Raw genomic sequence first — 13,355 nt, 5'->3', positions numbered from 1 at the left:
CCTTCCAGTGTCAGCCGTAAGCCTTCCACAACATCATATATGCCCACGTCATCGGCCTCCACGGGTGACATGTCATCCTCTTCTGGTGTAAGCAACACACCTCTCATGACCTCAGAGGCCCCCACAACACCAGTTTCAGCAGACATTCCAGGAGGAAACACAAATCACATGCGACAACCTGACATGGGAAGTTTTACTCCAGTCACCTCAACAGTCTCCAGGACAACCGGACAAAAGTCACCGTCAACAGCACACTCTTCCTTCACTTCTGCTCCAGAGACAACTGCATCATCTCAGGACCACAGCAGTCAGACCATGAAGACCAGCAGAGAATCTCAAACCAGCACTCACTCACCAGTGACCACCTCAACTCTTTCATCCTCTGTAAGTGGATACACTCCTATAGATGACATTTCCCGGGACACAGCCACCTCTGGGGCAGCAAGCACTTCATCTCCTTCCAGTGTCAGCCGTAAGCCTTCCACAACGTCAGAAATGCCCACGACATCGGCCTCCACAGGTGACATGTCATCCTCTTCTAGTGTAAGTAACACACCTCTGATGACCTCAGAGGTCCCCACAACACCAACTTCGACAGACATTACAGGTAGAGACACAAAAAACATGACACAATCTGCAACAGGAAGTTTTACTCCAGTCACCTCAACAGTCTCCGTGACAACTGAACCAGAGGCACCCTCACCAGCACACTCTTACTTTACTTCCGCTCTAGAGATGACAGCATCATCTCAGGCCCGCACCAGTCAGACCATGGACACCAGCAGAGAATCTCAAACCAGCCCTCTCTCGCCAGTGACCACCTCAACTCCTGCATCCCCTGTAAGTGGATCCACTCGTACGGACCGCATTGCCCAGGGCACAGCCACCTCTGGGGCAACAAGCACTTCATCTCCTTCCAGTGTCAGCCGTAAGCCTTCCACAACATCATATATGCCCACGTCATCGGCCTCCACGGGTGACATGTCATCCTCTTCTGGTGTAAGCAACACACCTCTCATGACCTCAGAGGCCCCCACAACACCAGTTTCAGCAGACATTCCAGGAGGAAACACAAATCACATGCGACAACCTGACATGGGAAGTTTTACTCCAGTCACCTCAACAGTCTCCAGGACAACCGGACAAAAGTCACCGTCAACAGCACACTCTTCCTTCACTTCTGCTCCAGAGACAACTGCATCATCTCAGGACCACAGCAGTCAGACCATGAAGACCAGCAGAGAATCTCAAACCAGCACTCACTCACCAGTGACCACCTCAACTCTTTCATCCTCTGTAAGTGGGTACACTCCTATAGATGACATTTCCCGGGACACAGCCACCTCTGGGGCAGCAAGCACTTCATCTCCTTCCAGTGTCAGCCGTAAGCCTTCCACAACGTCAGAAATGCCCACGACATCGGCCTCCACAGGTGACATGTCATCCTCTTCTAGTGTAAGTAACACACCTCTGATGACCTCAGAGGTCCCCACAACACCAACTTCGACAGACATTACAGGTAGAGACACAAAAAACATGACACAATCTGCAACAGGAAGTTTTACTCCAGTCACCTCAACAGTCTCCATGACAACTGAACCAGAGGCACCCTCACCAGCACACTCTTACTTTACTTCCGCTCTAGAGATGACAGCATCATCTCAGGCCCGCACCAGTCAGACCATGGACACCAGCAGAGAATCTCAAACCAGCCCTCTCTCGCCAGTGACCACCTCAACTCCTGCATCCCCTGTAAGTGGATCCACTCGTACGGACCGCATTGCCCAGGGCACAGCCACCTCTGGGGCAACAAGCACTTCATCTCCTTCCAGTGTCAGCCGTAAGCCTTCCACAACATCATATATGCCCACGTCATCGGCCTCCACGGGTGACATGTCATCCTCTTCTGGTGTAAGCAACACACCTCTCATGACCTCAGAGGCCCCCACAACACCAGTTTCAGCAGACATTCCAGGAGGAAACACAAATCACATGCGACAACCTGACATGGGAAGTTTTACTCCAGTCACCTCAACAGTCTCCAGGACAACCAGACAAAAGTCACCGTCAACAGCACACTCTTCCTTCACTTCTGCTCCAGAGACAACTGCATCATCTCAGGACCACAGCAGTCAGACCATGAAGACCAGCAGAGAATCTCAAACCAGCACTCACTCACCAGTGACCACCTCAACTCTTTCATCCTCTGTAAGTGGATACACTCCTATAGATGACATTTCCCGGGACACAGCCACCTCTGGGGCAGCAAGCACTTCATCTCCTTCCAGTGTCAGCCGTAAGCCTTCCACAACGTCAGAAATGCCCACGACATCGGCCTCCACAGGTGACATGTCATCCTCTTCTAGTGTAAGTAACACACCTCTGATGACCTCAGAGGTCCCCACAACACCAACTTCGACAGACATTACAGGTAGAGACACAAAAAACATGACACAATCTGCAACAGGAAGTTTTACTCCAGTCACCTCAACAGTCTCCGTGACAACTGAACCAGAGGCACCCTCACCAGCACACTCTTACTTTACTTCCGCTCTAGAGATGACAGCATCATCTCAGGCCCGCACCAGTCAGACCATGGACACCAGCAGAGAATCTCAAACCAGCCCTCTCTCGCCAGTGACCACCTCAACTCCTGCATCCCCTGTAAGTGGATCCACTCGTACGGACCGCATTGCCCAGGGCACAGCCACCTCTGGGGCAACAAGCCCTTCATCTCCTTCCAGTGTCAGCCGTAAGCCTTCCACAACATCATATATGCCCACGTCATCGGCCTCCACGGGTGACATGTCATCCTCTTCTGGTGTAAGCAACACACCTCTCATGACCTCAGAGGCCCCCACAACACCAGTTTCAGCAGACATTCCAGGAGGAAACACAAATCACATGCGACAACCTGACATGGGAAGTTTTACTCCAGTCACCTCAACAGTCTCCAGGACAACCGGACAAAAGTCACCGTCAACAGCACACTCTTCCTTCACTTCTGCTCCAGAGACAACTGCATCATCTCAGGACCACAGCAGTCAGACCATGAAGACCAGCAGAGAATCTCAAACCAGCACTCACTCACCAGTGACCACCTCAACTCTTTCATCCTCTGTAAGTGGGTACACTCCTATAGATGACATTTCCCGGGACACAGCCACCTCTGGGGCAGCAAGCACTTCATCTCCTTCCAGTGTCAGCCGTAAGCCTTCCACAACGTCAGAAATGCCCACGACATCGGCCTCCACAGGTGACATGTCATCCTCTTCTAGTGTAAGTAACACACCTCTGATGACCTCAGAGGTCCCCACAACACCAACTTCGACAGACATTACAGGTAGAGACACAAAAAACATGACACAATCTGCAACAGGAAGTTTTACTCCAGTCACCTCAACAGTCTCCGTGACAACTGAACCAGAGGCACCCTCACCAGCACACTCTTACTTTACTTCCGCTCTAGAGATGACAGCATCATCTCAGGCCCGCACCAGTCAGACCATGGACACCAGCAGAGAATCTCAAACCAGCCCTCTCTCGCCAGTGACCACCTCAACTCCTGCATCCCCTGTAAGTGGATCCACTCGTACGGACCGCATTGCCCAGGGCACAGCCACCTCTGGGGCAACAAGCCCTTCATCTCCTTCCAGTGTCAGCCGTAAGCCTTCCACAACATCATATATGCCCACGTCATCGGCCTCCACGGGTGACATGTCATCCTCTTCTGGTGTAAGCAACACACCTCTCATGACCTCAGAGGCCCCCACAACACCAGTTTCAGCAGACATTCCAGGAGGAAACACAAATCACATGCGACAACCTGACATGGGAAGTTTTACTCCAGTCACCTCAACAGTCTCCAGGACAACCGGACAAAAGTCACCGTCAACAGCACACTCTTCCTTCACTTCTGCTCCAGAGACAACTGCATCATCTCAGGACCACAGCAGTCAGACCATGAAGACCAGCAGAGAATCTCAAACCAGCACTCACTCACCAGTGACCACCTCAACTCTTTCATCCTCTGTAAGTGGGTACACTCCTATAGATGACATTTCCCGGGACACAGCCACCTCTGGGGCAGCAAGCACTTCATCTCCTTCCAGTGTCAGCCGTAAGCCTTCCACAACGTCAGAAATGCCCACGACATCGGCCTCCACAGGTGACATGTCATCCTCTTCTAGTGTAAGTAACACACCTCTGATGACCTCAGAGGTCCCCACAACACCAACTTCGACAGACATTACAGGTAGAGACACAAAAAACATGACACAATCTGCAACAGGAAGTTTTACTCCAGTCACCTCAACAGTCTCCGTGACAACTGAACCAGAGGCACCCTCACCAGCACACTCTTACTTTACTTCCGCTCTAGAGATGACAGCATCATCTCAGGCCCGCACCAGTCAGACCATGGACACCAGCAGAGAATCTCAAACCAGCCCTCTCTCGCCAGTGACCACCTCAACTCCTGCATCCCCTGTAAGTGGATCCACTCGTACGGACCGCATTGCCCAGGGCACAGCCACCTCTGGGGCAACAAGCCCTTCATCTCCTTCCAGTGTCAGCCGTAAGCCTTCCACAACATCATATATGCCCACGTCATCGGCCTCCACGGGTGACATGTCATCCTCTTCTGGTGTAAGCAACACACCTCTCATGACCTCAGAGGCCCCCACAACACCAGTTTCAGCAGACATTCCAGGAGGAAACACAAATCACATGCGACAACCTGACATGGGAAGTTTTACTCCAGTCACCTCAACAGTCTCCAGGACAACCGGACAAAAGTCACCGTCAACAGCACACTCTTCCTTCACTTCTGCTCCAGAGACAACTGCATCATCTCAGGACCACAGCAGTCAGACCATGAAGACCAGCAGAGAATCTCAAACCAGCACTCACTCACCAGTGACCACCTCAACTCTTTCATCCTCTGTAAGTGGGTACACTCCTATAGATGACATTTCCCGGGACACAGCCACCTCTGGGGCAGCAAGCACTTCATCTCCTTCCAGTGTCAGCCGTAAGCCTTCCACAACGTCAGAAATGCCCACGACATCGGCCTCCACAGGTGACATGTCATCCTCTTCTAGTGTAAGTAACACACCTCTGATGACCTCAGAGGTCCCCACAACACCAACTTCGACAGACATTACAGGTAGAGACACAAAAAACATGACACAATCTGCAACAGGAAGTTTTACTCCAGTCACCTCAACAGTCTCCGTGACAACTGAACCAGAGGCACCCTCACCAGCACACTCTTACTTTACTTCCGCTCTAGAGATGACAGCATCATCTCAGGCCCGCACCAGTCAGACCATGGACACCAGCAGAGAATCTCAAACCAGCCCTCTCTCGCCAGTGACCACCTCAACTCCTGCATCCCCTGTAAGTGGATCCACTCGTACGGACCGCATTGCCCAGGGCACAGCCACCTCTGGGGCAACAAGCACTTCATCTCCTTCCAGTGTCAGCCGTAAGCCTTCCACAACATCATATATGCCCACGTCATCGGCCTCCACGGGTGACATGTCCTCCTCTTCTGGTGTAAGCAACACACCTCTCATGACCTCAGAGGCCCCCACAACACCAGTTTCAGCAGACATTACAGGTAGAGACACAAAACACATGACACAATCTGCAACAGGAAGTTTTACTCCAGTCACCTCAACAAACTCAGTGACAACTGGACAAACGGGACCCTCAGCAGCACACTCTTCCTTCACTTCTGCTCCAGAGACAACTGCATCATCTCAGGACCACAGCAGTCAGACCATGGAGACCAGCAGAGAATCTCAAACCAGCACTCACTCACCAGTGACCACCTCTACTCTTTCATCATCTGTAACTGGATACTCTCCTACGGACGACATTTCCCAGGACACAGCCACCTCTGGGGCAGCAAGCACTTCATCTCCTTCCAGTGTCAGCCATAAGCCTTCCAGAACGTCAGAAATGCCCAGGTCATCGGCCCCCACAGGGGAGATTTCATATTCTTCTAGTGTAAGCAATGCACCTCCCACGACCTCAGAGGTCCCCACAACACCAGTTTCAACAGACATTAGAGGAGGAACCACAAAATACACACGACAACCTGAAACGGGAAGTTTTACTCCAGTCACCTCAACAAACTCAGTGACAACTGGACAAACGGGACCCTCAGAAGCACACTCTTCCTTCACTTCTGCTCCAGAGACAACAGCATCATTTCAGGCCCACAGCAGTCAGACCATGGAGACCAGCAGAGAATCTCAAACCAGTCCTCTCTCACCAGTGACCACCTCTACTCTTTCATCCTCTGTAAGTGGATACTCTCCTACAGACGACATTTCCCAGGACACAGCCACCTCTGGGGCAGCAAGCACTTCATCTCCTTCCAGTGTCAGCCGTAAGCCTTCCACAACATTAGATATGCCCACGTCATCGGCCTCCACAGGTGAGTTTTCATCCTCTTCTAGTGTAAGCCGCATACCCCCCATGACCTCATAGGTCCCCACAACACCAACTTCAGCAGACATTATAGGAGGCAACACAAATCACATGCCACAACCTGATCCTCGAAGGTTTACTCCAGTCACCTCATCAGGCTCCGTGACAACTGAAGTAGAGGAACCCTCACCAGCACACTCTTCCTTCACTTCTGCTCCAGAGACAATAGCATTTTCTCAGGACCACACCAGTCAGACCATGGAGACCAGCAGAGAATCTTAAACTAGCACTCTGTCACCAATGATACCCTCTAGTCCTTCTTCCTCTGTACGTGAACACAGTGCTACAGAAGACATTTCGCAGGACACAGCCAGGTCCGTGTCATCTTCCAGTTTGAGGCACAAACTTTCATCTGGGCCAGATGTCATGCATCCATCCACAGTCCGTTCTTTCTCTGATACTACTCCCTTTGGTAATAGGGACACAGTTCAGACCATATCAAATTTCTATAGTTCAACTAATAATTCTTCATTTTCTCAATCAGCCCCTGGCTTTGCAGTCGCTGGGAGCTCCACCACCCTATTCACAGGTCCCTCTACTCCTCTGTCTATTACTAGCACTTTCCCACCATCCACAGGATCATCAAGCTCCTCTGTAAAGACTCAGACATCAGGTATGTGGGGACTCCAGCATCTTGGTCTCTCAGGGTAGCCCCATTGGCTCAGTTCAGCCTAGAGCGGTGTTTGAGAGAAGATGGTAAGTTAGCATTACCAGGCTAGCATCGAGCGGAGGTCCACAAGAAGATGAAGTGAGTGGGAATGAGGTGAGTGATGGGTCATCTTTCCCTCTACCCCAGAAGACTGTTGCTTATGTGCAGGGAGCAGTTTGGGTGTGGCCAGAAGATAGACAAGAGAGTTTCTAGCTGTCTCCCCCAGCTCCTGAAGTCTGTGACTCTCTTTGATTCTGCTCCCTTCTGACTATAAGACCCACTCAAGTTTTCTCTCCCTGCATGCCCAGGAACAATCACAACCTCACTGAGGATAGGCAGCCAGAGAAGGACAACACCATCACTACCGTCAACAACCTCCCAGACCCGTACAACCTTGTCTCCTAGAACGTCCACAGGCGCACACTCAACAGCTGCTCCAGTCCCTATCAAGCCCGAGAAAGGTTAAGTGGTTCTTTAGGTCTGGGGTCCCTCCACTCTGGGATGGAGAATATTGAGCTAGATGTGGATGCTATAGTTATGGCAGCTTGATTAGATCTACCAGTGAGGGCCCTTTTGGGTAGCTGGGGGAGCTGGTTCTGTGGATATCTCTACTACCTCATCTGGGCCATGGGAAGTCCAGGTGCTCCCATATCCCCTTTAGAAGGGTGATGTAACTGAATACTCAGTCTTAGCCTGCTTGCTCATAGACTGCTCTCTTAGGTCGTAAGCTCTCACAGGGGACTATGAGACAGCATCAGAGTTGGGTGCTGAGGGCTGGCTTTGTACATGGCATTGGGCTAGGAGGTGGAGATAAGAAATGATCAAGGTGTTATTTAGTAGGACACAGATCTCCTGCCTTGATAGGTGCAATTAGAGGAATAAATGTAAGGTGTTACGCATGCACAGTGGAAGGCCCCTAGGGGATGCAAGGTGTGCTCAAGGTGAAGAGGAGGCTTCCTGGAAAGAATGAATAGGAGCTAGGGAAGGGGAAGCATGCCAAGCAGGCAGGAGGACTTGAAGAGCAGGAATAAAGGTGTAGACATGAAAAGTAGTCCCAGTATTGCATGGGGAGGATATCCTCAAAGCACTTGAGGGTGCTGGAAACAAGGTGAAGAGTATTGAGAAATGAGGCTGTCATGTGAGGGAACCAGGAAGGACATGGTTAGATCTGTATTTATGAATGGTCCTGTGGGGTTTGGGGTTTTGGATGAATTTGCAGGAGGCCAGGAGAGCTGTATATAGACCGCTGTGGTATTCTAAGCAAACCAGGAGAGGGCTCCAAAGAAAGGAGGAGATCCATTTGAGAAATATTTAGGACAAGCTTTCTCGGACGAGAGCCCATGGACTTCTAAGGGGTCCAAGGACAAATTCTGGGGGGTCCTCCAGTGTATCTAGAGGAATCCCATCTTAGGAAACAAGTCTCATTCTATGAAATGGTATTTCAATTACTGATCTTCACAACATTGGAGTTTTGTCTTTGAACCCTTGAGAGAATTACGAGCATCATAACAGGTGCAGAATAACTTGTTGGTATTCTGACAGCAGGACCTGTTTTTCTTCAAAATGGTAAAGGATGAGAGTTCCCACTGAAGGGTCAAAAATGAAGAGATGGGTTAAATGCAAGTGGAGAAGGGGACAGAGGAGTCCTTCAGGGCTCCCAGTTGGGTGGAGGAGCAGCTTGGGGGAAGCTCTCTGTCAGGCCTAAGGAAGTCAGGACCCGTGAGAATTTCCTGCCCTTCTTTGTACTGGCCCAGGTGTTTCCCTCTTTCCCTATGGGCCACGTGTTGGAGACCAGGAGTTCGTCAAGAGGACTGTGGACTTCACCTCGCCGCTCTTCAAGCCCCAGATTGGCTTCCCTCTTGGCTCCTCTCTCAGGGACTACCTCTATGTGAGTCCCCAGCTGCAGCCCAAAGGGCAGGACCCATGACCTTCGATCCCCAGACTCTGCTTCTCTCTCCAGGGCTTGGAAATGGCCCTGTGACCATGACCATGGCCCAGAGGAAGGGAGAATGGAACAAGCAACACTTCTTAGGCACCTACTGCCTCCCTGCCCCTGGCGCAGTTTGCATTTACGCTCTTTGATGCCAGGGGGACAGCCGAGGATGACTGGGACCTAGGCAAGGCCCCCCTACCCTCATGGACAAGAGTGTCTTTACCTCAGTAGAGAGGTCTGGGGACCTAGTAAGCTCTCCACTGTTTTCAGGGCCTTTTTATGGGTAGGAAGCTCTACTTGGGAAACCGCCTTTTAATGTTGTTTACATTTTCTATGAATATATCCTGGCTCGTCCTGGAGGAGAGTCGGAATGGCAGTCATGGACCCTGCAGGCCTCAGTGGCGGGGGTGGGTCCTGGGGCAGGACACACTAAGATAGGGCAACACAGCGATGGGACTGAGGGTAGCAATCCTCTTAGCCCCTTCAGATGTGGAGGGAGCCTCAGGATGGCTCTGCGGGGACTCACCCAGAGGGCTCTGCTCTGTGATGGGCCTGTCTGTAGATGGGGTTGGCCGCTGAGGCAGGGCAAAACCTACCATGTCAGGAAGGACTTAAAAGAGAGGAATGTCCCGCAGCTGAAGAGCATTTGTGTGAGAACTATGTAAAAGGGGCTCTCCCAGCAGGCAGCGAGAGGAATGAGATAACCTTGCCGAAGTTGTTGACATCTCTACAGTTCTACCCAGAGAGGTCCTTGGGGGTCACACTTCTGAGGAGCTGGCCCAAGGCTGGGATGTTTTCTCCCTCCCTCCCTCCCTAAACACTAACCAGAAGAACCTTTGTGCCCAGTTCACAGATAATGGCCAGATCATTTTCCCGGAGTCAGAGTACCAGATTTTCTCCTACCCCAATCCCCCCGCTAGAGGCTTCACAGGCTCGGACTCTGTGGCCCTGGTGGCTCCATTCTGGGACGATGCTGATTTTTCCAGTGGCCAGGGAACCATATTTTACCAGGTGAGCCTTTCCGAGTCCAGCATTCAGGATTCCCCAGCAGCCAGCAAGAAGAGACAAAGGGCTATGTGGGGGGTGTGCCCGGGCTCCGTGTGGGCAGGGGGTGATGTTTAAATATGGGGGGCAGGAGCAAACAGAGCAGGACGGTTACATAGACTCGGGAATACGCGTTCACAACCATGAGAAGACCTGTGGTGGGACCCTCATTTCCTTGTCTTATTTGCCTTCCTTTCCTAGGAATATGAGACGCTTTATGATGAACACAACCAGCTACTGTGGCAGGTGGAGTCTTGGATTAAAAAGTTCACATACACCTGGAGCTACAAAGCTAGGTGGACTCTAAAGGTCACGTGGGTCAATGCCCCTGCCTATCCCGCCCGGTGGACCTTCGGGGTGAGTGGACCAATGGACAGCTCCCTGTGAACCATCTGGAAGTCAGACATCCTAGAGCTCTAGGCAGGGGTCACTCTTCTAACATGTGCTCTGACTCAGGGACAGATTGCAGGTTATAGCACCTCCTCACCCCGACCCTGTTTGCTGAGCACTCACCTAGTACTCATTGGGTTGAAACATAGGAAATGGAATTTTTTAAAGTAAAAAATGGCTGGCTGTTGGCAATTTTATATGGCTCAACCTGATATTATTAGCCACATTTTAGAGATGAGGAAGACAATGGTTAGAGAGGTTAAGCCAGCTGCTCAAGGTCACCCAGCTAGCAAATGACAAAGCCAGGCTTGGAACTGAGGCTTTCTGACTCCCACCTCTGGCTCTCAGCTGCAAAACCATCCAATGGCAATGGTCACCCCACACAGTGTCCTCAGTCTTCCCTCTGGGGACTCTTACAGCCCTTGTGTGTGGTCTAAAGCCACTTCTTCATTGGTTCAACAAGTTCATTGGTTACCTGCTTTGTACAAGCAGTGCTTGGCATCTGCCTTCAGAGAACCTCCAGGGTCACCTCTGTGGTCCATCCACAATATTCAGGTTGAGGGGACATTTGAACAATGTCCTTAAAAATATTCCCAAGGGAGCTGAATAGGCCTCTCTCGGCTCTCTGGGGTGGTGGCTAATCTTTCCAAGTCCTGAAGCTTTTTCACACAAACTCTCTTCTCACTGGGTCTGAAACCAGAGCCCTTTATCACCTCTCTCTGGACAGAAGTCACAAAGAAGGCAGAAGCACCAGGGTAGGTGCTTTGACCCCCAGGGTGAAAGCTGCCCTGCACAATCCCAAACTTGCTCTGGGGAAGCCAGGAAAAGATGATGTGGGTGTCTGGGCAGGGTGGTGAGGAGGGTGATGGGACATCAGAGAGGAGACCCCAGATCTCTCACCGGCAACCCTATGTTTGTCTCCAACCGACCTCCAGACCAACACCTACCAGGCCATCCTCTCCACAGACGGGAGCAGGTCCTATGCCCTGTTTCTTTACCAAAGTGGCGGTATGCAGTGGGATGTGAGCCAGCGCCCAGGCAACCCGGTCCTCATGGGCTTCTCCAGGTAGCATGGGGACGGATGGTCAACACCGAGTAGATACTAGGAAGTGGTGCAGGGTGGGGTTTCTGCTGCACACCCACTCCTCCCCCCCCCCCCCTGCCCAGGACAGGGTAGGAGTCCTTCTTGCTGATGTTTCTAACTCACACCAACTCCAGCTCCCACTTCTTGCTGTTTCAAATTAAAAGATGCCCATTCACCTGGCCATTCTGTCTCCCAACCTAATCCGCATGCTTCCTAATAATTCCCAGAGCTCTGACTTCTCTGATTTCTACTGACATTAGCCAACCTCTCTTGACCTCTCAAGTATCATAATAACAGCCAACATTTATTACACTAACTACTTAACTTGCATTATTTCATTTAATTATCACAACAACCCATGAAGGAGATACCCTTTACTACCCATTCTACAGATAAGAAAACTGAGGTAAAAATAGATCCGTAATTGCCCAAAGTCACAGAGATGGAAGTGGCAAAACAGGAACTTGCACCCAGATATTTGAGGCTGAAATCTGCCTTCCTGACTTCTGCTGAGCATTAGCCCCTCACCCAGGGGCACCAACAGCTTGTGTGGGGTCAGTGGGAAAGACAGAGAGTGGAGGGAGGGAGCCGCAGACGGGGCCGTGGATTCCTGTGTGTGAAGGTGACTCAGTCTCTGACAAACAGTTCTCAACCACAGTATTTCCAGATGCTGGTGTGTGTAATCAGTTGTGAAGGTCACATGTAATTTGTTACTGGTCATTGCTATAAATTCTCTTAGATGGTGTTCAGGGTTGCCCCTATAATTCCATTGCTTTCCCTTGCTTTTTGATGTGCTGTGAAAGAGAAAGGAGTGGAATTATCCAACTAGCTAGGGATTTCCCACCCTCCTGAGTAGCCGTCGGAAGGTGTCACACCTGTGTGCCTTGCCTGTCCTGTGGCAGAGAGGAGGAAAGGTCAGGAGTCACTGCTCAGAGGCACATACCAGATTTCCCTTTTCCTGGAGCAGCGCCATGAACCTCAACACCGAGGGGTATGCACCCATTGTATCAGGTCCTCACTCAGTTCTGAGGGGTCTACAGATGTTACTGCATTTAATCCCCACCACACCGCGAGGCGTGTGCTACTGTTGTCTCTTTTCTACCGTTGTGAAAACTGAGAACCAAAGAGATGAAGCAGTTTGCTCATGGCTACTGTGCTACTCAGTGCTGGAATCAGGCATGGAATCTATGCCCGTCTAAGTGCAGAGACTGGCTCTTAGCATCACGACATACGGTCCCCTACCCAGCCCTCTGTCCAATGCCCTGTTGAAGGGAAACTCATCAGAAGGAGGCCTGAACTCTGTTGTGTCCGCACCCCTGTCTCATGACCAGCTTCTTGCAGTTAGCAGTCAGATGTGGAATAAATCAGAGCTTTCCCACCCTTTGCCCCCATCTCTGCCCTCTCCTGCTGGCTGCTGGGAGTCAGAGATGCTGGCTGGCTGATGAACTGACTACGTAACTGACCGGGATCTGATGACTACCGGGACTGAGTGACTGTCTGTCCAACTGGCTGGATGAATGTATAACTTACTGACTGAGGGGAAAGATTCCGTGTGTGACAGGCGTGCGATTCTTTCCTTTGCCCGCAGTGGAGATGGGCATTTTGAAAACAGCCCACTGACATCCCAGCCAATGTGGCAGAAGTATCTACCGGACCAATTCCTGAATTCCAACTCAGGTAAAAGCGCCACCTCTTCGCACGTGAGCTGGACTCAAATCCTCTCTGTCCTCGACTCCATGAGCCATGAGAGTCCT

General features: G+C 51.2%; 1 protein-coding gene across 1 annotated transcript in view; it reads left to right on the top strand.

Moving 5' to 3' along the window:
* Positions 1 to 13,355, top strand: part of MUC4 (mucin 4, cell surface associated) — a 59,625-nt gene that overhangs the window by 29,680 nt on the left and 16,590 nt on the right. Inside the window, exons 2-6 of the mRNA XM_078059010.1 lie at positions 8,905 to 9,038; positions 9,930 to 10,094; positions 10,329 to 10,484; positions 11,453 to 11,583; positions 13,190 to 13,278. Coding sequence (XP_077915136.1) covers positions 8,905 to 9,038; positions 9,930 to 10,094; positions 10,329 to 10,484; positions 11,453 to 11,583; positions 13,190 to 13,278 — 675 coding nt within the window. The remainder of the gene's footprint in view (positions 1 to 8,904; positions 9,039 to 9,929; positions 10,095 to 10,328; positions 10,485 to 11,452; positions 11,584 to 13,189; positions 13,279 to 13,355) is intronic.

The sequence above is a fragment of the Halichoerus grypus genome, chromosome 1 (genome assembly GCF_964656455.1).
Source record: "Halichoerus grypus chromosome 1, mHalGry1.hap1.1, whole genome shotgun sequence".
Lineage (NCBI taxonomy): Eukaryota > Metazoa > Chordata > Mammalia > Carnivora > Phocidae > Halichoerus > Halichoerus grypus.
This window is presented reverse-complemented; position numbering and strand designations above follow the sequence as displayed.